At 39.2% G+C, this 24,362-nt stretch overlaps 1 protein-coding gene across 1 annotated transcript; it reads right to left on the bottom strand.

The window, feature by feature from the left end:
- Positions 1-148: 148 nt before the first annotated feature.
- On the bottom strand, positions 149-23,824 carry C1H1orf146 (chromosome 1 C1orf146 homolog). Its single transcript, XM_025354320.1, has 6 exons — positions 23,716-23,824; positions 9,036-9,144; positions 3,829-3,922; positions 1,511-1,679; positions 1,038-1,116; positions 149-353 (listed from the first exon to the last, which is right to left on the bottom strand). Exons 2-6 carry the CDS (start codon positions 9,099-9,101, stop codon positions 219-221), a joined length of 543 nt encoding a protein of 180 aa, XP_025210105.1. The 5' UTR covers positions 9,102-9,144; positions 23,716-23,824; the 3' UTR covers positions 149-218.
- Positions 23,825-24,362: the final 538 nt, after the last annotated feature.

Here is a 24,362-nt window from a genome sequence, read left to right as displayed (position 1 = left end):
TGATATATGTATGTACCAATCCTTTGCTAAACAGCGTTAAAGAAATCTCACAGCGAAACTCCTAAAATAAAATCACTTTTAATTGTATACATATTATTTCAAAATCACTTTTAATTGTATACATATTATTTCAAATTAATATGTCTTTAGATATTTGATTATAATTTAACAGTTCTAATTATTTTCACATTCTTTGAGAAGAGCATTAAGTTGGTACTCTAATTTGGGTTAACTGAATCACTATTCAGTTGTATCTTCTGAAGTGTTTTCCAAACAGGACTTTGCTCAATGATGTAAGCTTTAGCTGTTATCATTCTGTAGCAAATGCTATCTATGTATGGTTTGGAGGTAGTCTGGAAGAAGATACAAAGATGCAGCATTATTTACAGAAATAAGATATTTTTACAAGGTCACATTTAAAAATAACTTTCATTCTTTCAGCAAATCTCCTGATCATCTTTGTGCTAAACACTATGTGTGAGTTACTAGAGTAGTCAACAGGAAAATACTTAGTTTCTATCCAAGGAATTTCAAACATGCAAGCCAAAAAGTAGAATACTATGAAAATTGCTTTAATGGGGATATGTTCCAAGTATAAAAGTAAGGAAGACTTAAGTCTGCCTAGGGGGTTTCAGGTGTCTGGGCACACTTTGCAGAGGACAAAAAGCATGAAAAGAAAGCGGACAATTGGTAGATGACATTCCATGAGATAGTATGCTTGCACTCTGACAGTTCATGACTGCAATCTGACCAACTCTTTAACTTTAGAATTTGAATGAAGATATAAGTAACCAATAGGACCAACCAAATGCTCTTTTGGCCCCAAATGAGTCTTAAATGGTAGTGGCTACTGGAAGTAAATTGAGAAGACTTGAGAGACTTAGTTCAGGCTTGGGAAAAAGTTGCATGCTGAAACAGCAACTCCCTCAGGGGAACAGAAGCAAGATATTTGCCAGTCTTGCTCAAAAGGGTGACAACTGGAAGTTAAAAACCTTAAAATGTATATGTGTATGTGTCATATTCCCCAGGTGACTCACCTTTGCTATAGTGCACATAAGATTAATAGCATTTACTGTGTTGTGTACTGGAAGTATTCGTAAGTTACGACCCAGGAATCTGAAAAACAATTCATGATATACAGATCATATAACTTACTGACATGTGTTCTCTCAAGAAAGTGGAAAGAAGAGACAAATCTCTATTGTTTGTTATTTGTCTATGCAATTCATGCACTGCCTTACTCCACAGAGGATCTGAGATGGCTTTATAGCCAGAACATCACTGACTAAAAGCCTGTTCACTTTTGGCCTGGTCTTGGAGAAGCCTGGGAAGCATCATGAACCCTGTCAACTCGATTCATAGAATACCTTTTTGGCCCATGTTTCATTAAATTTGATAGGTTAACATCACAGTGTTCATCATCTAGCAAAACAAAACTCACCTAAAAGAATTAAGAACTGAAATAAATACAATATAAGAAAAATACATCTATAATGCTATTCTTCCATACCTCTGCTGAATTCTGAACATCAGTTTCCATTCTTCAGGCCCATGGAGGGCAGCAGACAAAACCAAAAAACTATTTTGGTGAATGTTAATAAATTTCTCAATTTTGGCTAGCAATGTTTCTTCGGTTGACAGAATACATTCCTTAGTATCCATTAATAAAAATGCAACTCCTAGGAAAGGTAAATTGAATATAAAACGTCACTTTGTCACAGAGATCAAATTTTGTTATAAACTCAGAATCAATCAGAATAGCTGTAAGTATACCATGTGTCCAAGCCCTAAACTCATAAGGAGTAGAAATTACTATAATGAAATTCCTATACAACAGAATTTAGGTAGTTCTTTGAAGTGCTCTGTATAAAAGAATGACTTGTGCTAAATAAGAGAAAAACATTTTTGGATCAGTAACTACTTTTTTTTTCCTAGATGAAGGCATTGTCCACATGAAGATACTGGGTAGTTTTTCGTTAAGATGAATTACATTTAAAAAGTTAATTTTTCATGTTATACTTTTAAAATATGTACTAGTGTATTATAAAGGATACAGATGAAGATATGCATAGGGCTAGGTATGTGGGAACGGACATGGAGCTTCAATGCCTTCTCTGGGCCTGCCACCCTCCAGACACCTGCATGTGTTCAGCAACCAAGAATCTCCTATAATTATTTTTAAAAGCTGGAAATCAGCTAAATAGAGTCTTAAGCAAGCCTTCGGCTGGGTGCGGTGGCTCACGCCTGTAATCCCAGCACTTTGGGAGGCCAAGGCAGGCAGATCACAAGGTCAGGAGTTCGAGACCAGCCTGACCAACGTGGTGAAACCCTGTCTCTACTAAAAATACAAAAATTAGCCAGGTGTGGTGGCGTGTGCCTATAATCACAGCTACCCAGGAGGCTGAGGCAGGAGAATCGCTTGAACTCGGGAGGCAGAGGTTGCAGTGAGCTGAGATCACACCATTGCACTCCAGCCTGGGCGACAGAGCATGACTCCATCTCAAAAAAAAAAAAAAAAAAAAGCCTCAGTGATTTCTTGTTGGGGGAACCTTTCTACCAGAACATAAAGAACTATATAAAAACTAGCCGGGTGTGGTGGTGGGCACCTGTAGTCCCAGCTGCTCGGGAGGCTGAGGCAGGAGAATGGCGTGAACCCGGGAAGCGGAGCTTGCAGTGAGCAGAGATCGCGCCACTGCACTCTAGCCTGGGCGACAAAGCAAGACTCCGTCTCAAAAAATAAAAAATTTTAAAAAAGAATTATATAAATTAATACACTCAGCAGATATCTGCAATCTCTGAAAGAGTGTCTGTGCCATTAAGAATGGTCCTAAAGGGAAACTTGATTATAGCTCTTCAAACGATGTGGGAGACAGTCTGAGGAAAGTGACTGTGATTATATACTAATTGAGTAAACTTGGGCAACTTACATAACCTATCTGAACATAAGTTTCCTCTTCTGTAACATGGGAGTAAATTTCTTGTTAGATTTGTCAGAAGAATTAAATTAGATCATGTATATAAAGTAGCCAAGGCAAATATTCACCAAGTATTTTATTTCTCCCTGGAGGGTTCTGTATTTAACCAGAAGAATGAGTTTGAGGCTATACCACTTTCAGCCTGGAGATCTAGGAGCTTTTTTGAAAGTGCTTGTCTTCAAAACTGCTAGAAGAGAAGTCTATTTGCAACCCTCCAGATAAAATCCTTTACCTCTACCTTTTTAAAGATCACTTCTGTCATTTCTCAAGCAAAGGTAGAGCTTCCCCCTTCCCATCTCCCGAGCCTTCTCTTATCCTAATCTAATTCCTTACTGGACTTTTGTCCATGACTAACAGTTGTACCAGTTGTCATTTCATGAACATTTATTTGTCCCCATGATTCTTTTAGTTAATATTTATATTATATCCAGCAAACAAATCAATACAAACAAATCAATACAAATTGATGAAAAACATTTTTTTTTTTTTTTTGTATATCAGTTTTGACAAATGTTGTGGCCTCTGTTAATATAAGTAATAAACTTTCATGTAAGTATAGATTGTTGGGTAAGTGGCTTTTTCTATTTTCACTCAGTTCCAAAGCAAGTAGTTTTTTCCCATCTTCTACCAGACTCCACTAGTTCAGCTTTATTTTAACAATTGTAATCTAAAAGGTAATATATTTTGGAATTGGCCATATGCACTGACTTTGTAGTAACTAAGTTTTACACAGTTACCCCTCCCAAAAGATAACACCTTAAGCTTATTATATGGTTATGGAACTATAAAGGCATTAGAATTTATACCAACATATTTCATAAGAAACTTAAGACAATGAGCAAATATACTGTACCAGAAAGAGAAAATATAATTGATCCATTTTCCACTGAATCTGAATATCGAACTTTGTGGCTTCGATTTTCTAGGGCAGTTGCAACTTCATAACTCTTTTTTAAAAAAATTCAGAAATACAAATTTAAAGCATGCTTACAATTTTATTAAAGCTAAAGAAAACATTAAAAGTTTAATAGGTTATTTTATAACTACCACTTAAAGATATGATCATCAAAAGAGAAATAAATATGCTTTCCATGGAGAAAAAGCTTTAAAAAATGCAAAAACATTTAGTTCTACTAAAACATTTATTTCAAGTTAGGGAGTGAGTTATGTACTACAGTTATGTTACTTAGGAACAGAAAAGACAGCATTAAAAAACTGTATAAACCAGAGCAAATGTAAACTTTTTCTTTTTTAGAGACAGATGAAGTCTCATTTTGTTGCCCAGGCTGACTTCAGATTCCTGAGCTCATGCAATCCTCCCAAAGTAGCTGGGACTACAGGTGTAAGCCACCACACCCAGCTGCAAACTTCATTTTAAAAAACAACCTGGGCAGTGGCTCACACCTGAAATCCCAGCACTTTGGGAGGCCAAGGTGGGCGGGTCATTTGAAGTCAGGAATTTGAGACCAGCCTGACCAACATGGTAAAAGCCCAAAATTTGCTGGGCGTGGTGAGGCATGCATGTAGTCCCAGTTACTTGGGAGGCTGAGGTAGGAGAATCACTTGAACTTGGGAGGTGGAGGTTGTAGTGAGCCGAGATTGTGCCGCTGCACTCCAGCCCAGGTGACAGAGCAAGACTACCTCAAAAAACAAACAAACAACTTGGAGGCTAGGCATGGTGACCACGGAGACCTTGGAGGCCAAGGCTGGTGGATCATTTGAGTCCAGAAGTTCAAGACCAGCCTGGGCAACATGGCAAAACTTTCTCTACAAAAAATACAAAAAATTAGCTGGGCGTGGTGGCACATGCCTGTAGTCCCAGCTACTCACAAGCTGAGGTGAGAGAATCACTTGAGCCTGGGAGGTTAAGGCTGCAGTGAGCCATGACTGCACCACTGCACTCCAGCCTGGGTGACAGAGACCCTGTCCCAATAATAATAATAATAATAATAATAATAATAAACAACTTGGAGATAAGATTCTGACATGCATTAATGTATAACTATGGAAAATAGGTGGTTGTCTATTTCTTAAATAATTGACAGAACCACATAGTGCCAGACATATACAATACCATCACAGAAGACAACCAATTTTACAATTCATCAATTTACATTACAGTTACTTTAGTATACTTTTAAAATGTTTTAAGCCTTAGGTGAGTCAGAAAACATGTAAGAAAACAGCTATAGGACTCTTGGTTTTAATACTAACCATTTCAAATATCACCTCATTTCCTATTCCACCCAGGCAATTAAATCATATTTCCCACAATACTAAAATCTAGGATTAATAGTTTTTCCTGATAAGATAAAACTTAAATTTGGCCAGGCACAATGGCTCACACCTGTAATCCTAGCACTTTGGGAGGCTGAGGTGAATCACTTGAGCCCAGGAGTTTGAGACCAGCCTGGGCAATGTAGCATGACCTTGTTTCTACCAAAAATTAAAAAATAGATAAAAATAATAAATAAAACTCAAACTTGATAGTTTCCAGACAGATAAAAATCTCTTAGGTAGATTAATTTTATTTTCTATTTTGCCTCAGAACATGTATATTTTAAGCACACAGGCTGAAATTATGTGTAAAATGCATGCTTCCTTTCTTTTCTAAAGAGTATTTTGTGTCACTCAGACAGATCCTGACCTACAGTTTAACTGTGGCTCTTTTCCTCTGCTGTTTTAAAATTATATAATGCTTCCAGCAACGGCAGATTAAGTAATTTAGGCCAACCCGCCTACTGAAGGCAACTAGAAAAGCTGGACAATCTTCTAAAATCTGCTTGAATACACCAGAGAGCTAACAGGATAGTAAAAAATGATAAGGTCAACATCTATACAGAAATTCAAATATATGAGCAAGCATTTAGGCCACTTTTTTCCCTGAGGGCATCTGCCAGCTCAGAAAGAGGCAGAAGAGAGGCTGAACAGATCTTTTGACGAAAATAGAACAGTTCTCACAGGGACTATAGCCCAGCTTCAAACCATTTCAATCCCTGAAATTGTATTAAGGTGATAACTGAATTACCAGTGCTTCCCAGCACCTTGTAGAAACACTCTCTAGAGCAACCTTTCTCAATCAGGTCTCCTCATCTGAATTACGGAACAAAGAAAATGATCTAAGTGACTATTGTGTCAATTCTCCCATAGCTAGATGTACAGGAGACAATTTAATTCAACACTCTGGATGTACAGGATACAACTTAATTCATCATATAAAAGAGATGCCTTAGGAGTTGGGTTGTCAGATTTAGCAAATAAAAACAACACAACACTCAGTTAAATGTGAATGCGTGACAAACAATGCAATTTTCAGTATAAGTATGTCCCACGTAATATTTGGGACATAATTATAGTAAATTCACTGTTTATCTAAAATTCAAACTTTTTATTTTTTATTTTTATTTTTTATTTTTTTTGAGGCAGGGTCTTACACTGTCACCCAGGCTGGAGTGCAATGGCATAATCTTGGACCACTGCAACCTCTGCTTCCTGGGTTCAAATGATTCTCCTACCTCAGCCTCCCAAGTAGCTGGAATTACAGGCACACACCACCATGCCTGGCTAATTTTTGTATTTTTAGTAGAGACAGAGTTTCACCATGTTGGCCAGGCTGGTCTCAAAACTCCTGACCTCAAGTGATCCACCCACCTTGGCCTTCCAGAGTGCTGGGATTATAGGCGTGAGCCACCGCACCTGGCCGGAAATTCAAACTTGAGTGTCCTGTATTTTATCTGGCAACCCTACTTAGGGCATCAGGAATTTAATTTTCTTACAGAATTAAAACCTCTCAAGGGGAAGATAGCATTATTCTAGGCTTCAAATTATTTCTACAATTTTTCAAATACAAATTCCAACATACAATAAAAAATAATCAGACATACAAAGGGACACAATTCCATGAAAGAAAACTATCAGAAACAATAGAGAACAGAAACAGGCCCACAGGGGATGCATGTAGTGAAGCTATCAAATACACACCTTAAAACAGCCTGTTTATTATGATCAAGGAGATAAAACATAGCTTAAGAATTTTGGCAAAGAACTGGAAGATATGTTTAAAAATGTAAAAAACATGAGTTAAGAAAGCTCCCTAAAATTTGATTCAAACAGGGCCAGGCACAGTGGCTCAGGCCTGTAATCCCAGCACTTTGGGAGGCCAAGGCAATGTACTGCTTGAGCTCAGGAGTTCAAGACTGGCCTGGGCAATGTTGTGAGACCCTATCTAATTAAAAAACAAACACATAATATAATAAAAAAATCTGAGTCAAATCTTTAAAATAAAAAGCAGTGTATTAGGCAGACAAGTGAAGGAAGAAGACAAATATGAGAAGAGTATGAACAGAAAGAGTAACAAAGGTAAAGGCATTCAGACCTAAAGGTATGGTTCTTATACAGTGAGTGGGTAAGGTATATACAAGTCAGATAATTTGGGTACAATGTTAGGAATAATTGCTGGCAGATCATGAGCACCCATATATATCATGCCAATGAATTTCAATAATATCCTATTATCAGGAGGAACCAACTAAAAGAATAAAATAATGGAATGCTAAAAAAAATAATGAAGGTAAAATTAGAACGTATTGAATTGAGAAAACAATAGGTAAGTCCAAGAGCTGATTCATCAAAATGACCAGGAAGCTAAGTATAGATTTTTCAAAATACATTTCATAGAATATTAGTCCTATTAGATATTAAAAGATGCTCCTGCCTGAAATAAGACTGGGGAATGCTGAATATTATTTCATCTCTTTTGGGGGTTTTATAATGCATTTGAACTATTAAAGTCTCTGAATAATAGTGCAGTAAAAAGAAAACCTAACCAAAACAAAACAAAAAACACTTGTTTAACTTTGTTTATAGCAGCATCCAAAATAAAATCCATACAATACTCCTTCCTGCATATGTAACATCTATTAATAATCTTTAAAACTAGTATTATGTCAGCCAGGTGCAGTGGCTCACGCCTGTAATCCCAGCACTTTGGGAAGCCATTGTGCAGGTTGGGGTGGGGGCGGGGATCGGAGTTCGAGACCAGCCTGGCCAACATGGTGAAACCCCATCGCTATTAAAAATACAAAAATTAGCCGGCGTGGTGGCAGGCACCTGTGATCCCAGCTACTTGGGAGGCTGAGGCAGGAGAATCACTTGAGCCTGAGAGGCAGAGGTTGCAGTGAGCCAAGATTGTGCCACTACTCCAGCCTGGGCGACAGAGCAAAGCTCCATCTCAAAAAAACAAAAAAACAAAAACTAATATGTCTAGCACATCACTCATAAGAAAGAAAATGTAAGTAAAAACAGGAATGAAAAGAGGCACTTAATGGCAGTTTATTAGAAAATTTAAAGAATGACAATATGAAACTTTTCATCACAGAAATGTAAATTTCATAAAGTTCAACTTAATACATTTAAAAGCCTCTATAAAATGGGTAAATGTTTGTAAAAATATAATTTATGAAAATAGACTCACAATAAAGTATAAAACAAAATACAACAAAAACCATAAAACCACACCTTACTATGGAACAATCATTTCTTGCCCCTTCACTCCAGACATCAGCTGGTGTCCATAAGATAAATATTAGGGCAATGGAGAAGTCTTGTGAGCTGAGGGTTGTGAGCTGACCACCTACTCTCAGGCATTCAACTTTCCATCTCTCCCTCTCCAAACTGTAAGGAGACAGTCTCATTCCAATGCTGCCAAGGCTAGAATATCAGTTTCTGGTTCTTTAGCTCTCAAAAAGCCTTAACTAATATATATCTGCATATCTTTACTGTTTCTGGAATTCCTTAACATCTCCATTAGAGTGCTTACAGAAAGAAAAAAAAAGAACTTTAGAAAATCTCCAACCTTCAAAGAATTAAGGAAGTAGGATGTTGAAAATGAACGCAAAAAGTCTATTTATTTATCTTTAAAATACATGTAGCTTATGCACTTCCTGCTCCCCACAACTAATTGTGGACAATCAAGCTAAGAAACTTTTAAAATATTGTTCCATATGAAAGCTGCTTTTAATTTTTTTAAGTTAAAGATCAGTGGCCCAAATGCCCCTTTACCTTAAGAGATGAGCTAATAATAATGGTGGTTGTCCATTTTATTTTTTCTTTTCCACTTTCAGCCATCTGTCTGTCTGTAGAGCACCCTAGCTTCTAATGGTGCAACAATCTGAGAAAATTAAGAACAAAAAGAATACAAAGAACTATCTGATGAATAAGTAAATTAAAGATGGAACTAAAACTAGGGTACTGGAGACATTTTAAAGAATATTTGAACATCAAACTTTGACAACAGAAAAAGTATCTGTCTTGTTATACATTTAGCTTATTCAATACTATGCTTCCCATTAACAAGTATCAAATCAATGATTCCCATTTCAGCACACTAAAGAAAGAGGACTTGCATCAAGAACATGTCTGAGGTTTTTATCCTACCTGCAAGCTAAAAAGTTAGCCTGCCAGAGTTTCACTTATACAGACAAAAGACAGACTCAGAGACAAAGGACAGTTTTTTACTCAGAGCAACAGCAGTATAGCCACAGTATCATTTTCTTGCACTAGTTCCTCAAGCCCAATTCCCACAGGGTGATGGGACAAAGGCCAGGTGACATGTGCATACACAGTGGGTTGCATTATAGGAAAGAAACCCAGAGCTTAGGAAACCTCAATCTCTTGTAAGCAAACCTGCCTTCTACTATGGCGAGAAATACTATATCTCAAATAGGGAATATGTGAGGTGGGACCTAAATATTTGCATCTTTTTTTTTTTTTTTAAACAGGGTCTCACTCTTTGACCCACAGGCTGGAGTACAGTGGTGCAATCCTAGCCTCAAACTCCTAGGCTCAAGCAATCCTCCTGCCTCAGCTTCCCAAGTAGCTAGGACTACAGGTATGCACCACCATGCCTGGCTAATTTTTTTTTTTAAACTTGTTGTGGAGATGGCGGCGGAGGGGGGGGGGTCTCCCTATGTTGGCCAAGCCGGTCTTGAACTCCTGGCTTCAAGCGACCTGCAACCTCCTGAAGTGTTAGGATTACAAGCATGAGCCACTGCACCTGACCAATATGTGCTAAGAGGTACACAGGTGATGATGATGATTCTGGTCTGGGGACCACACTTTAAGAACCACTGCACTAAGAGAAGGAAAAGTATTCTGCAGAACAGCAACAACAATGCATCATACAGTGGCAACCAGGTACACAATAAAATAAAATTGCATTTAAGTTCAGCATGCTAAAGTTTATAGTATACGTATCTGAGGTGAGAAGAAAGAAAATCACCATAAACTTAGTAGCATAAAATGGAATCTCACTGTGCTCTAAATTTGCTACTTTTCTAATTTCATTGAGACTGAAAACCCTGAAGTCATGTTTCCACTTGTCTTCTGCCCATTTTCCTTTAGTTTTTTCTTTTTCTTATACATTTGTAGGATTTCTTTATATATTATAGATATCAGTCCTTTGTCAGCTATGTATTTTCTACCTGTTTGTGACTTGTCTCCCCTCCTTCTTTAGGGTAATTCTTGATACACACAAATTATTATTTCCAATGTAGTCGAATTTATCAATTTTTTCATTTATGGTTAGTGGGTTTTGTTTCTTATTTAAGAAATCTTCCTGGGCAGCCATCTTGCTCTTGCTGCACACTGAAATTGGAGGACCTTCTCTGCTTCAGATTAACCAACAGCATAAATCAAGAAAAGTTAGCCAAACTTCTGGATCAGGTCCAGACTGGCGGCAAGGGTATGGCTCACAGAAAGAAGACGGTACAAAGAACAGCTACAGCTGATGACAAAAAGCTGGAGAAGAGCTCCAAGCTGCCCGACGGCCAGGTCATCACCATCGGCAACTAGCGGTTCCGGTGTCCGGAGGTGCTGTTCCAGCCTTCCTTCCTGGGCATGGAATCCTGCGGAATCCACAAGACCACGTTCAACTGCGTCATGAAGTGTGATGTGGACATCTTCAAAGACCTGTACGCCAACACAGTGCTGTCCAGCGGCACCACCATGTACCCGCACATCGCCAACAGGATGCAGAAGGCAATCACTGCCCTGGCACCATGAAGATCAAGATCATTGCGCCCTGAGAGCGAAAGTACTGAAAGTACTCAGTGTGGATCGGCGGCTCCATCCTGGCCTCACTGTCCACCTTCCAGCAGATGTGGATTAGCAAGCAGGAATATGACAAATTGGGCCCCTCCATTGTTCACCACAAATGCTTCTAAATAGACTGTGAGCAGATGCAAAGCTTTTGCTGCATTGGTTAATTCAGAAGTATAAATTTGTCCCTGGCAAATGCATATATCACAAATCTGGAATAAGCCTTTGAAAAGAAACTGTCCTTGAAGCTAGTATCTGATATCAGCACTGGATCGTAGAACTTGTGGCTGATTTTGACCTTGTATTCAAGTCAACTGTTCCCCTTGGTATTTGTTTAATACCCTGTACATATCTTTGATTTCAACCCTTAGTACATGTGGCTTGGTCACTTCGTAGCTGACGTAAGAACATGCTTGTGGAAGACAAGTCTGTGGCTTGGTGAGTCTGCATGGCCAGCAGTCTCCGATCTGTGCAGGGTATTAATGTGTCAGGACTGAGTGTTCTGGGATTTCTCTAGAGGCTGGCAAGGGCTCCTGAACCAGTTGTTTCTGTCCTTTCAATCAGACAATCTGGAGAGTCACAACTGTATCTAGAAAAACTGCCAGAAGCAAAAGTAAATTCCGTATGGAGGAAGATACCATCCAGAGCCTCAGGTTGCAAATTAGTGTTATAATTTTGCAATCATAACATCCAGCACACAATAAAAAAGTCCTCAGGCATACAAAGAGTTAAGAACAGACTGAAAACCAAGGAGGAAAAGCTGACTGTAAAGAAGAGACCAAGGGGAGACTGAAGTACTGGCATTGTCATATCCAGACTATAACTGATTAATTTGTTCAAAGCAATATATGACAATTGGAGCATTTTGGCAGAAAATTTGAAACTGCAAAAGTAAATAAAATGGAAATTCTGGAAATGAAAAAATATCAAAATTGGAAACAATTCAATGGATAGGCTAAAGAGCATATTACACACAAGTGTGGAATGTAGGTCAGAGGAAAATATCCAGACTGAGGTAGGTTAAGCAAAAGGATAAAGAACACAGAGAAAAGCATAATACACATACAAGGCATTATTAGGCTTGTGAAATGGTCTAACACAGAGATAACTGAAGTTTGAGAAAGAGAAAAGAGAATGGAGCAGGACCAATACATAAAAATAGAGTGGCCAAGTCAATTTTCCAAAATTGACTAAAGACATCAAGTTGTAGGTTCAAGAGCAATAATAAATCTGAACAGATTAAACTAAGCAACAGATTAACAAGGTAAAACTGAAAACAAACAAACAAACAAAAAATCTTCAAAGGAGCCAGTGAAGAAAAGGTGTATTATTTTTAAAGGGAAACAGTAAACTGAAAACTGACTTCTCAAAAGAAACATGGTAGCTAGGAGGCAACTGAATAATAACTTTTAAGTACTGAAAGAAAATAATTGTCAACATAGGATTTCATAGCTGAGATTAATATGTTTTTAAAATGAAGGAGAAATAAAAAAAAATTTTATGACAAAAATAAACCAGAGACTTCATCATCAGTTGGCCCACACTTAAAGGAGATACCAGGAGAAGTTCTTCAGGCACAAGGCAAATGATCCCACATGGAAGCACAAAGATGCCAGAGTAAATGAAGACTAATGGAAAGGAGAAATGTAAATACGTGGGTAACTCTAAATCAAGAATGACTACAAATAAGAACAATAATATATAATGAAGTATAAAATAGATGTTCAATTAAAATATACAACAATAGCAAAAAAAAAAAAAAAAAAAAAAAGGAGACATGATGGTAACTGTACCTAAGGTGCTTTAGGTCCTTGAAGTGGTAGAAGTACTCACTTATACTGGATCTTGATAAGTCAATCATGCATTTTGTAATTTCTGAGTTAATCAGCAAATTATGGTTAAAAAAAACTCAACAAGGTAAGAGAAAAACAGATTTAAAGCAAGCAAACAAACAAAAACACTTCAGAAGTCTAAAAGCAAGAAAGAGAGAAAAAAGAACTATAACTTGAGGGACAAATAGAAAACAAATAGTGACATGGCATATTAAACCCAAATACATTAGTATCTACAAGTAAGACTAAATTCTACAACTAAAAGAAAAGATTGCCCCAAATGACAGGGAAAAACCATATGCTGCTTACAATAAAAACACTTTAACTACTAGGATATAAAAAGGGTGAAAGTAAAAGGATGGGAAAACATATACCACACAACCATTAACCAAAAGAAAGTTGCTACCATATGTTAACTTGCATCCACATTAAGAATGAAGAGAACTGTATAAGTGGTAAATAGATGCATAAATGTAAGACTAAATAAGTATGTATTTTCCTCAGTTCTCCTCTTAATTTCTCTAAAAGATGAATATATAAAGCAGTAATTATATTATTGGGTCAAGTGTGTGTGTGTGTGTATGTGTGTGCATGCATGCACGTATGTGTGCATGTGAGTATATTGGGAGGAAATGGAGCTATATTGGTGCAAAGTTTCTCTATTTTTCCATAATTAAATTAGTGTTAATTTGAAATAATAAATTAAGATGCATATTATAGTATCCAGAGAAGGCACTAAGAAAAATAACAGAAAAAATTTAAAAGTCAGAGGAATCAAAGTGGTTTACTACAAAATATTCATATAACATAAAAAAGGTAGTCAAGAAGGAACAGAGGAACAAAAAAGACATGAGACATCTAGAAACTAAATAGCAAAATGACAGACTTAATAGTGGTGATGGCTGTACCTCATTAGTGGATATACTAAAAATCACTGACTTGTACATTTTAAAATGTATTTAATGTCACATGACTTATATCTCAATTTTAAAAATTTTTAAATAGCAGTCAGCCATACTGAGTAATTACATTAAAATGTGAATGGATAAAATGTTACAGTCAAACCAAAATCCAACTGTATGTTGTCTTCAGATTCAAGGATACAAATAGGTTGAAAGTAAAAGAATGGAAAAAGATACATCATGCAAACAGTAACCATAAGAGAGCTGGAGTGGCTATATTGACAAAAAAACAAAATAGACTTTAAGATAAATATAAATTGAGACAAAGAAAGATGTATTATAATGATAAAAAGGTCAATATATACATTCCTTATATATTGTATATTCATCTAACAGAGCTCCAAAATACATGAAACTAAAGTCATACAAACCTCAATAGAATTAAAAATTAATATCAATTAAAAACTGGGGGAAAAGCCACAAATACCTGGAAATCAAACACACACTTCTAAGTAACCCATAGATCAAAGAATAAATCATAATGGATGTTAGGCAATGTTTTGAAATGAGTGAAAACAAACAAAACATAAAAATTTATGAAATGTAGCTAAAGGAATACTTAGAGGGAAACATATAGCTTTAAAAGACTAAATTAGGCGGGGTGCAGTGGCTCACACCTGTAATCCTAACACTTTGGGGACCCAAGGCCAGTGGATTGCTGGAGCCCAGGAGTTTGTGCCCAGCCCGGGCAACATGGCAAAACTTCGTCTCTACAAAAAATACAAAAATCAGTTGGGTATGGTGGCACACGACTCTAGTTGCAACTACTCGGGAGGCTGAGGAGGGAGGATCACCTGAGCCTGGGGAGGTTGAGATGACTGCTCCACTGCACACTAGCCAGCCTGGGTGACAGAGTGAGACCCTGTCTCAAGGGAAAAAAAAAAAAATAAGAGGCTAAACTGGAAAAGAAGAATTATGTCAAATTAATACCTTATTCCATCTTATATTAAAAGAGGAAGAGGCCGGGCACAGTGGCTCATGCCTGTAATACCAGCACTTTGGGAGGCCGAGGTGGGCAGATCATGAGGTCAAGGGACCCGCTTTCTATCAGACAATCTGGAGAGTCACAGCTGTATCTAGAAAAACTGTCTCCCAGAAGACCATCCTGGCCAACATGGTGAAACCCCGTCTCCACCAAAAATACCAAAATCAGCTGGGTGTGGTGGCACGCGCCTGTAGTCCCAGGTACTCGAGAGGCTGAGGTAGGAGAATTGCCTGAATCCAGGAGGCAGAGGTTGCAGTGAGCCTAGATCGTGCCACTGCATGCCAGCCTGGCGGCAGAGCAAGACTCAGTCTCAAAAAAAAAAAAAAAAAAGAATAAATTAAACCCAAAGCAATGGGAAAAAAAAGGAAGTAATAAAGATTAAAGCAGAAATCAATAGAATAAAAATAGAATAAAGAAAATAAACAGTTCTTTGAAAAGATCAACAACATTGACAAACATTGAGCTAGACTGTCTTTACAACAAACAGTGCTGGAACAATTCAATATCAGTATGTTTTAGAAAATGAACTCGGGGCCGGGCGCGGTGGCTCAAGCCTGTAATCCCAGCACTTTGGGAGGCCGAGACGGGCGGATCACGAGGTCAGGAGATCGAGACCATCCTGGCGAACACAGTGAAACCCCATCTCTACTAAGAAATACAAAAAATAGCCGGGCGAGATGGCGGGCGCCTGTAGTCCCAGCTACTCGGGAGGCTGAGGCCGGAGAATGGCGTAAACCCGGGAGGCGGAGCTTGCAGTGAGCTGAGATCCGGCCACTGCACTCCAGCCTGGGCGACAGAGCGAGACTCCGTCTCAAAAAAAAAAAAAAAAAAAAAAAAAAGAAAATGAACTCGGATCCATTCCATATACCATACCCAAAATTTAACTCAGAATGAATCACAGGCCTACATGTAAAACATAAAACTATAAATCTTCTAGATGAAAATAGGACACAATAATTGTGACCTTGAGTTAGGTAAATAATTTTTAGTATGACACCAAAAACACAATCCATAAAAGAAAACAAATTGATAAACTGGACTTCATCTAAGTTAAAAACTTATGTCTGGCTGGGCGCAGTGGCTCATGCCTCTAATCCAGCACTTTGGGAGGCTGAGGCAAGCAGATCATGAGGTCAGGAGATCAAGACCATCCTGGCTAACAGTGAAACCCCATCTCCACTAAAAATACAAAAAATTAGCCAGGCATGGTGGTGGGTGCCTGTAGTCCCAGCTACTTGGGAGGCTGAGGCAGGAGAATGGCGTGAACCCAGGAGGCGGAGCTTGCAGTGAGCCGAGATCGTGCCACTGCACTCCAGCCTGGGCAACACAGTGAGACTCCGTCTCAAAAAAAAACCAAAAAAAACCAAAAAACTTCCTCTTTCCAAAGATGCTTTTGTATCAAAACTGCACTTGTACCACTTAAATTTATAAAAATGTTTAAAAAGACACTCTTAAGGGGAATAAAAAGACAAGCTAGAGACTGGAAGAAAATAACTGCAAAGCAAACATCTGGTAAATGACTTGTATCCTGAATATATTTTTAAAGACTCTCAAGGCTTGGGCTGGGCAAGGTGGCTCACGCCTGTAATCCCAGCACTTTGGGAGGCTGAGGCAGGCGGATCACTTAAGGCTAGGAGTTTGAGACCATCCAGGACAACATGGTGAAAAACCATCTCTACTAAAAATACAAAAAATTAGCCGGGCGTGGTGGTGCGCACCTGTAGTCACAGCTACTCAGGAGGCTGAGGCAGGAGAATCATCGGAGCCCAGAAGGCAGAGGTTGCGGTGACCTGAGATCGTGCCACTGCACTCCAGCCTGGGCAACAGAGCAAGACTGTCTCATAAAACAAAACAAAAAAACAAAAACAAAACAAAAAAAGACACTCAAGGCTCAATAGTAAAAAAACCAAACAACCCAATTAAAAAATAGGCAAAAGATTTAAGCAGGTTATTCACCAAAGAAGACATGTAAGTGGCAAATAAGGACATAAAAAGATACTCAACATTATTAGGGAAATGCAAATTAAAGCTACAAGATACTACTACATACCTATTATAATGGCTAAAATTTAACAAACTAACAGTACCAAGTGTTGATGAGGATGTGAGGAACTAGAACTCTCATACACTACTAATTGGCAAGTATATGGTACAACCAATTGGAAAACAGTTTGACATTTTCTTAAAAAGTTAATCATATACCTACCATGACATCCAGTCATTTTACTTCTAGGAAATTTATCAAAGAAAATAGAAAGCATACATCTATACAAGGATTTACACAAATGATTTGTAGTAGCCAAAAATTAGAAACAACCCAAATGCCCCTCAACAGGTGGACACTGTAATACATTCATACAATGGCATATTACTCAGCCACAAAAAGGACTCAACTATTGATACACACAACAACCAGAGTCACTCTAAAAATTTATGAAGGAAAGATGCCAACCCAAAAGCACAGCACATATTGTAGTTTCTTTTATATAAGAAATACAAACTATAGTGACAAAAAATTAAACAGAACAAGGGATAATGGGGAGAAAAGTGGGATTACAGAAAAGGCAGGAGGAAACCTTTGGGATGAGTATATTCACTATATTGATTGTAGTAATTGTTTCACAGCTGTATACATGTGTCAAAACATCACAGCATACAGTGTAATTTATTGCATATAAATTATACAATATAGACACGCACACATGCCTGACTCGTACAGGTTTTATTTTTATTTATTTTTTGAGGCAGACTCTCACTCTGTCACTATGGCTGGAGTGCAGTGGCGTGATCTTGGCTCACTGAAGCCTCCTCCACCCAGGTGCAAGCAATTCTCGTGCCTCAGCCTCCTGAGTAGCTGGGACCACAGGTGTGCACCACCACGCCTGGCTGATTTTTTTGTATTTTTAGTAAAGATGGGATTTCACCATGTTGGCTAGGATGGTCACTCCTGACCTTAGGTGATCTGCCTGACTTAGACTCCCAAAGTGCTGGGATTACAGGTGTGAGTCGCCATGCGCAGCCATCTTACAGGTTTTTAAATAGCTCTGAAAATGTTTAATAATGTTAAGTGTGTCATTTTAAAATTAGCAAATTCTGTTGTGTCAGAAGAGAAGTACAGGAGTCCAACACCAGGGCTACTTAAAATATTTCTTATGGTGAGATTCTGATATCTGCAGCAAATCTGGCTACTCCGATGCCAATTGCTTACTATTGCTGCTATGGAAACTAAAATTAATGCCAGGCAGTTGAAATCAAGCAAAGAAAGCAAAACAAATTGTTATGCATAGTGAAAAATAACCTCTTTGAAACACTTTGATATTCACTGAAAAACGTCCCAGAAGTTACATCCCAATTATTTTCCAAAAGGAAAAATATCTTCAACTTTTAGATAAAATAATCTTCACTGCTTACAAAGCTAGAAAAATACCATCTTTGCTCTTACAGCATGTTGTTTCAGTGGTAAAATTTATTTTTTAATTTCAACTTTTATTTTAGATTCAGGGGGTACACGTGCAGGTTTCATGGGTATATTGTGTGATGTTGAGGTTTGGGGTACAAATGATCCCATCACCCAGGTCGTGAGCACAGTACCCAAAATGCAGTTTTTCAGCCCTTATCCTCCTTCCTCCCTCTCCTCATTGTCTATTATTCGTATCTTTATTTCCATATGTACTCAATGGTCAGCTCCCACTTATAAGTGAGAGCATGTGATATTTGGTTTTCTGTTTATGCACTAATTCACTGAGGATAATGCCCTCCAGCTGCATCCGTGTTGCTGTAAAGGACATGATTTCCTTCTTTTTATGGCTGCATAGTATTCCATGATGTATATGTACTACATTTTCTTTATCCAAGCCATGATTTAATTTAATTCCTGCTTTTGCCATGAATTAAAAATATCCTTTGTCTTTGAGGCATCTTATATATTCTGCAAGCATCTATAAAACAGTAACAGGCTAGCTTGTTAGCTTGCAAGTAGGATAAAATCTCAGACTTTTCACAGTTCTTGGCAGGCATTATCTACTAAGGTTGAAGATACTCGTAACCTGTAACTCAGCGACTCCACCTCTAAATGTATACTCAACAGAAATGTGTGTGATCTGTACTAAGAGACTTACATAAGAATGCTCATAACAGCATTTTTTAAAACTTCATTCTTCATACTTTTAAGGTTTCTTTTTAATCCTACCTGTCAAGGCTAGAATGGTCCATAGTTAGAATTGGAGGTCACAGTATGAACTCATTGTTAACTTAATATAGATACAGATGAATATACACAGAAATATTTTATAGATACTGTCATGTTCTGCATATTGACTGTTCAGTCAACAATGGACTTCATATATGACTAGTGGTGCCACAAGATGACAATACTGTATTTTACTTTTTTTACAGATATGTTTAGATATGCAGGTTGCCTACAGTATTCAGTACATTAACATGTTATACACATTTGTAGCCCAGGAGCAACAGGCTATACCATATAGTCTAGATGTCTAGTAGGCTACCCCATCTAAGTTTGTGTAATTACACTCTATGATGTTCTCACAATGACAAAATCACCTAATGATGCATTTCTCAGAACACATCCCCATCATTAAGCAATGCATGACTGTATGTGTATATACCCAGATTAGTATACACACATATTTCTTTACTCTGTTGGCTGAAAGGGCCTAAAAACAAATGACACACCCAGATTTGGGTTTCTTTTTTTTTGAGACGGAGTCTCGCTCTGCCGCCCAGGCTGGGGTGCAGTGGCCGGATCTCAGCTCACTGCAAGCTCCGCCTCCCGGGTTTACGTCATTCTCCTGCCTCAGCCTCCCGAGTAGCTGGGACTACAGGCGCCTGCCATCTCGCCCGGCTAGTTTTTTGTAATTTTTAGTAGAGACGGGGTTTCACCGTGTTAGCCAGGATGGTCTCGATCTCCTGACCTCGTGATCCGCCCGTCTCGGCCTCCCAAAGTGCTGGGATTATAGGCTTGAGCCACCGCGCCCGGCCTCAGATTTGGGTTTCTAAATAGCATTCTCCAAAAAAGGAAGCAGGGCTCCTTGGAGAAATGGCTGATTCTAGGACTGGGACAGGAAACATACAAGATGAGTCCAGAGAATTTTACAATGCCAAAAAGTAAGAAAGTACTTAAAAACAAAAACAGGCTGGGCACGGTGGCTCATGCCTGTAATCCCAGCACTTTGGGAAGCTGAGGTGGGCGGATCATGAGGTCAGGAGATGGAGACCATCCTGGCTAACACGATGAAACCCCATCTCTACTAAAAAATCAAAAAATTTAGCCAGGCGTGGTGGCAGGCGCCTGTAGTGCCAGCTACTCGGGAGGCTGAGGCAGGAGAATGGTGTGAAAGCAGGAGGTGGAGCGTGCAGTGAGCCGAGATCGCGCCACTGCACTCCAGCCTGGGCAACAGAGGGAGACTCCATCTCAAGAAAAAACAAACAAACAAAAAAAACCACACAAACAAAAAACCCCCACACAGATGGCATTGATGGGGTATGTCATAAGAGCAGAGGAACCAACTGAAAGAGCTCCCAATGGCTAAAGCTGTAACAATTTGAGCAAAATAGCATTATAATCCAAAGTATAAAATGAATATCCATGAGTCTACACTGGTATAAATGTTTGAACAAACCAATAAATGGAGAAGAGACAAATCTGTGCAGAATAATTCCAAATAATTTATGTATATATACTCCAACATCAACAACAGGAACACAGAGCTGGGCACACTGGCACACACCTATAATCCAAGCTACTCAGGAGACTGAAGCAGGAAGACTGCTTAAGGCCAAGAGTTTGAGGCTGCAGTGCATTATGTTTGCACCTGTGAATAACCACTGTATTCCAGCCTGGGCAACACAGCAAGACCCTGTCTCTAAAAATATTAAACAGTGCGGTGGGGGGAGAATATAACTCCCCATTCCTTAGGTGTGGCTGCACATATGACTTCCTTACAAAGAGTACATACAGTACACAAAGTGGGTGAGTGGGAAGTAGCTTCGCATTAGAGAAGCCTGACAAACACTACTTCAGCCAAGTGGTCAAAGTCTACATCAACAGTAATAAATCATGTTGATAGCATGTACTTTTGATATGATGTAGTCTTCCTTTCACTAACCCATAACCCGGTCCTATCATGAGAAAAACTTCAAACAAATTCCATTAGTAGGGCATCTACAAATTATCAGACCAGTAATTCTCAAAGCCTTCAAGGTCACCAAGATCAAGTAAGTCTGAAGAACTGTCACAGCCAAGAGGAGCCTAAGGAAACATTACAACTAAACGTAATGTGTTATCTTCATTGGGATCCTGGAACACAAGAAAAGCCTAAGGTAAAAACCAAGGTTAAAAACTAAGGGAATCTGAATAAACTACGGACTTCAGCTAACAGTAACATAGCAATACTGGTTCATTAATTGTAACAAATGTACCATACTAATATTTTAATAACACAGGGCAATGGGTGTAAGATGTTAACAATGGGGGAAATTGGATATAGGGTATGTGGGAATACTCTGCAGTATTTTCTCATTTTTTTCTGTAAATCTAAAATGGTTGTAAAAAATGAAGTCTATTTTAAAAGTCCTACTTCAAGGCCCATTAGAATTCTGCCTCCTCCAGAAACCATCCCTGATCTCCTCAAACTGAGACTTCTCCTTATTTAGAATGTGCCTTACACCTTTATTGATCACATAAGCCACATTTTGCCCAATATAGTTGTTTATAAACGTATTTCATTGTCCTTACTAAATCATAAATTTCTTAACGTCAACCAAGTTTATATTATCCATGTTACTACTAATGCAAAAGCAGTTCAAAGCAAAATTGAGAAACCAACTAATCCAAATGAAAGTCAGGTGCGGTGGCTCACACCTGTAATCATACCTTTACTGATCACTTAAACCATATTTTGCCCAATACAGTTGTTTATAAATGTATTTCATTGTCCTTACTAAATCATAAATGTCTTAATGTCGACCAAGTTTATATTATCCATGTTACTAATAATGCAAAAGCAGTTCAAAGCAAAATTGAGAAACCAACTAACCCAAATGAAAGTCACTTTCAGGATGGGTGTGGTGGCTCACACCCTTATCCCAACACTTTGGGAGGCCGAGGCAGGTGGATCTCTTGAAGCCAGGAATTCGAGATCAGCCTGGCTAACATGGTGAAACCCCATCTCCACTAAAAATACAAAAGTCAGCCAGGTGTGGTGGTGTGCACCTGTAATCCCAGCAACTCGGGAGGCTGAGGCAGGAGAATCACTTGAACCCAGGAGGTGGAGGTTGCAGTGACCTGAGATCCCATCACTGCACTCCAGCCTGGGTGACAGAGCGAGACTCTGTCTAAAAAAAAAAAAAAGAAAAGAAAAAAAAAAAAGAAAGCGAGAAAGTCACTTTCAGTGATTGGTAAGTTAATATCTCCCAAGGTGATTTCATTATACTTTTCAACAACTTTAATAATTAGAAAGTTCTTCCTGGTGAGTGGAAACCAGCTGCTCTCTAATTTCCTCATTTATTGCATGAATGAATGAATGACAAGTTAACTAGCTCCATGAGAGCAGGGACACATTCTGATTCTATTTTACCTTACTCAGCACCTGGCACTCAGTAGACACTCAAAGATTTGTGAATAAGTAAATGGTAAGTTGGCTGGGGGAAGGGCTTCAACTTCTATAACTCCCCTCTACACACAATTACTAATACACTCATATAGCTATTAATACATGTATGCAAAGGTTACAAGAACTTTTTGAAGTAGTTACTGGTATATATGTAGATATGTATGCGTCTATCAGTAATCTATAAATATTCATTTAAATCTAGTAATATGTAAATATTCATTTAAATCTTCACACCCTTATACATAGGTTTTAAAAACAATTTAAACAACTAAAGCTAAGAGAAGTAAAGTAATCACGTGCACAAATAAGTGAGAAAGGAGTTGGGGTCAGTCGTGGCCCAAGTCCCTGTTAAAGGCGAGGAATGAATCAGAAACCTGGGACTGGGGCAGCGCCTCCTCAGTATTTCTGGGGAAAAGCTCCTCGACCAGCAGCCAAGCAGGGACTGTGTGGCTTTGGGCAAATCACGTCACCTCTGGTTGGGCGGCGTCCTCACCTGAAAACAAAAGGCTTCTAAACTGGAGCTGAAGGCTGAGCTCGCAGGGACAGAGGGGAGCGGCAGGCGCGGGGCGGGGGTCCGGGAGGCCCGAGGGTGGAGGAGGGACGATCACTAATGGGCACCTGGGGGACGACAGAATCTGGACAACAAGCCCCCGTGACACGAGTTTACCTATGTAACACACCTGCACACGGACTCCTAAACCTAAAATAAAAGTTAAACTAAAAATAAAAACAAAAAGCTTGGACCCAATGGCCTCTTAAACCTTTGCCAGTTCCAAGGCCCTGGTATTCTGGGCTTTTGTTGTTACTGTTTTGTTTTTTCCAAGCTCTAGAGTGTTTGTAAATTTATGTTTCACAATGCCCTACCATCTCCAGCAAGTCACTTTCCCTACTCAGTCTCCTCACGGGTCCAGTGAGGGGCTGTCCGACAAGGATCTTCAAGGTCTCTACCATTGTTTACTTTTCGGAGTGACCAACAAAGCCTAAAGCAAATAAAATTTACTCGCAGGTGGGTGACAGGGCTTCTGACAGGGAAAACCCCGAGGGACCCCTTTCCACACCGGATTTTCCAGGAGAAAATAGGGTGGGCAGGATCTCCTCCCCTCGTCTGCCAAAGCCCTGAGGTAAAGCTCTGAGCTCGGCAAGTCAGAGCGCACTATGCCGGAGAAGAACAAAGAAAAACGTGAAGAGACAGGTCTGCTGAGGCCTCATCCCCCAGCGCTGCAAACCCACCTGCTCACCAGGCCCTCAGAGACTGCTCAGGGTTTACCAAACTTCCAGAACGTTCTGCGAGCAGAAAGACGCACCGCCGGCGGGGCGGGGCACCCAGGGTGCCTGGGGCAGGGTTCAGCAGCCGCTGGGCTTCTGCGCAACCGCAGACCCCGCAAACCTTTCCCGCGCTTCTGGCTCCTGCTTCTGGTTTGCAGGAAGCCGGAAGTGGTTAAGTAAAAACAAGATTTGTAGGCCGGGTGCGGTGGCTCACGCCTGTAATCCCAGCACTTTGGGAGGCTGAGGCGGGCGGATCACGAGGTCAGAAGTTCGAGACCAGCCTGACCAACATGGTGAAACCCCATCTCTACTGAAAATGCAAAAATCAGCTGGGCATGGAGGCGCGTGCCTGTAATCCCAGCTACGCGGGAGACTGGGGCAGGAGAATCGGTTGAACCCGGGAGGCGGAGGTTGCAGTGAGCCGAGATCGCGCCACTGCACTCCAGCCTAGGCAACAGGGCAAGACTACTTCTCAAAAAAAAAAAAAAAAAAAAGGGAGAAAAAAGAAAATACAAGATTTGTTTGCGTGTTAGACTCAATTGTCCGGAATTGATTTTCACAGTTTTCTAAAATTCAGGCTCAATTCTTGGATTACTATCATTTGCAATATA

Source organism: Theropithecus gelada, chromosome 1, assembly GCF_003255815.1.
Source record: "Theropithecus gelada isolate Dixy chromosome 1, Tgel_1.0, whole genome shotgun sequence".
Lineage (NCBI taxonomy): Eukaryota > Metazoa > Chordata > Mammalia > Primates > Cercopithecidae > Theropithecus > Theropithecus gelada.
The sequence above is the reverse complement of the archived record's forward strand: the minus strand, read 5'-3'. Positions and strand labels throughout refer to the sequence as shown.

What these genes read in the sequence shown, in the direction of transcription:
- C1H1orf146 (XM_025354320.1), bottom strand. Translation starts at nt 9,101, where the DNA reads ATGGCTGAAAGTGGAAAAGAAAAAATAAAATGGACAACCACCATTATT. An exon ending in AATTATATTTTCTCTTTCTG is followed by an intron (nt 1,680 to 3,828) that starts GTACAGTATATT and finishes TACCTTTCCTAG; the next exon opens with GAGTTGCATTTTTATTAATG. An exon ending in ATGTTCAGAATTCAGCAGAG is followed by an intron (nt 1,117 to 1,510) that starts GTATGGAAGAAT and finishes ATTGTTTTTCAG; the next exon opens with ATTCCTGGGTCGTAACTTAC.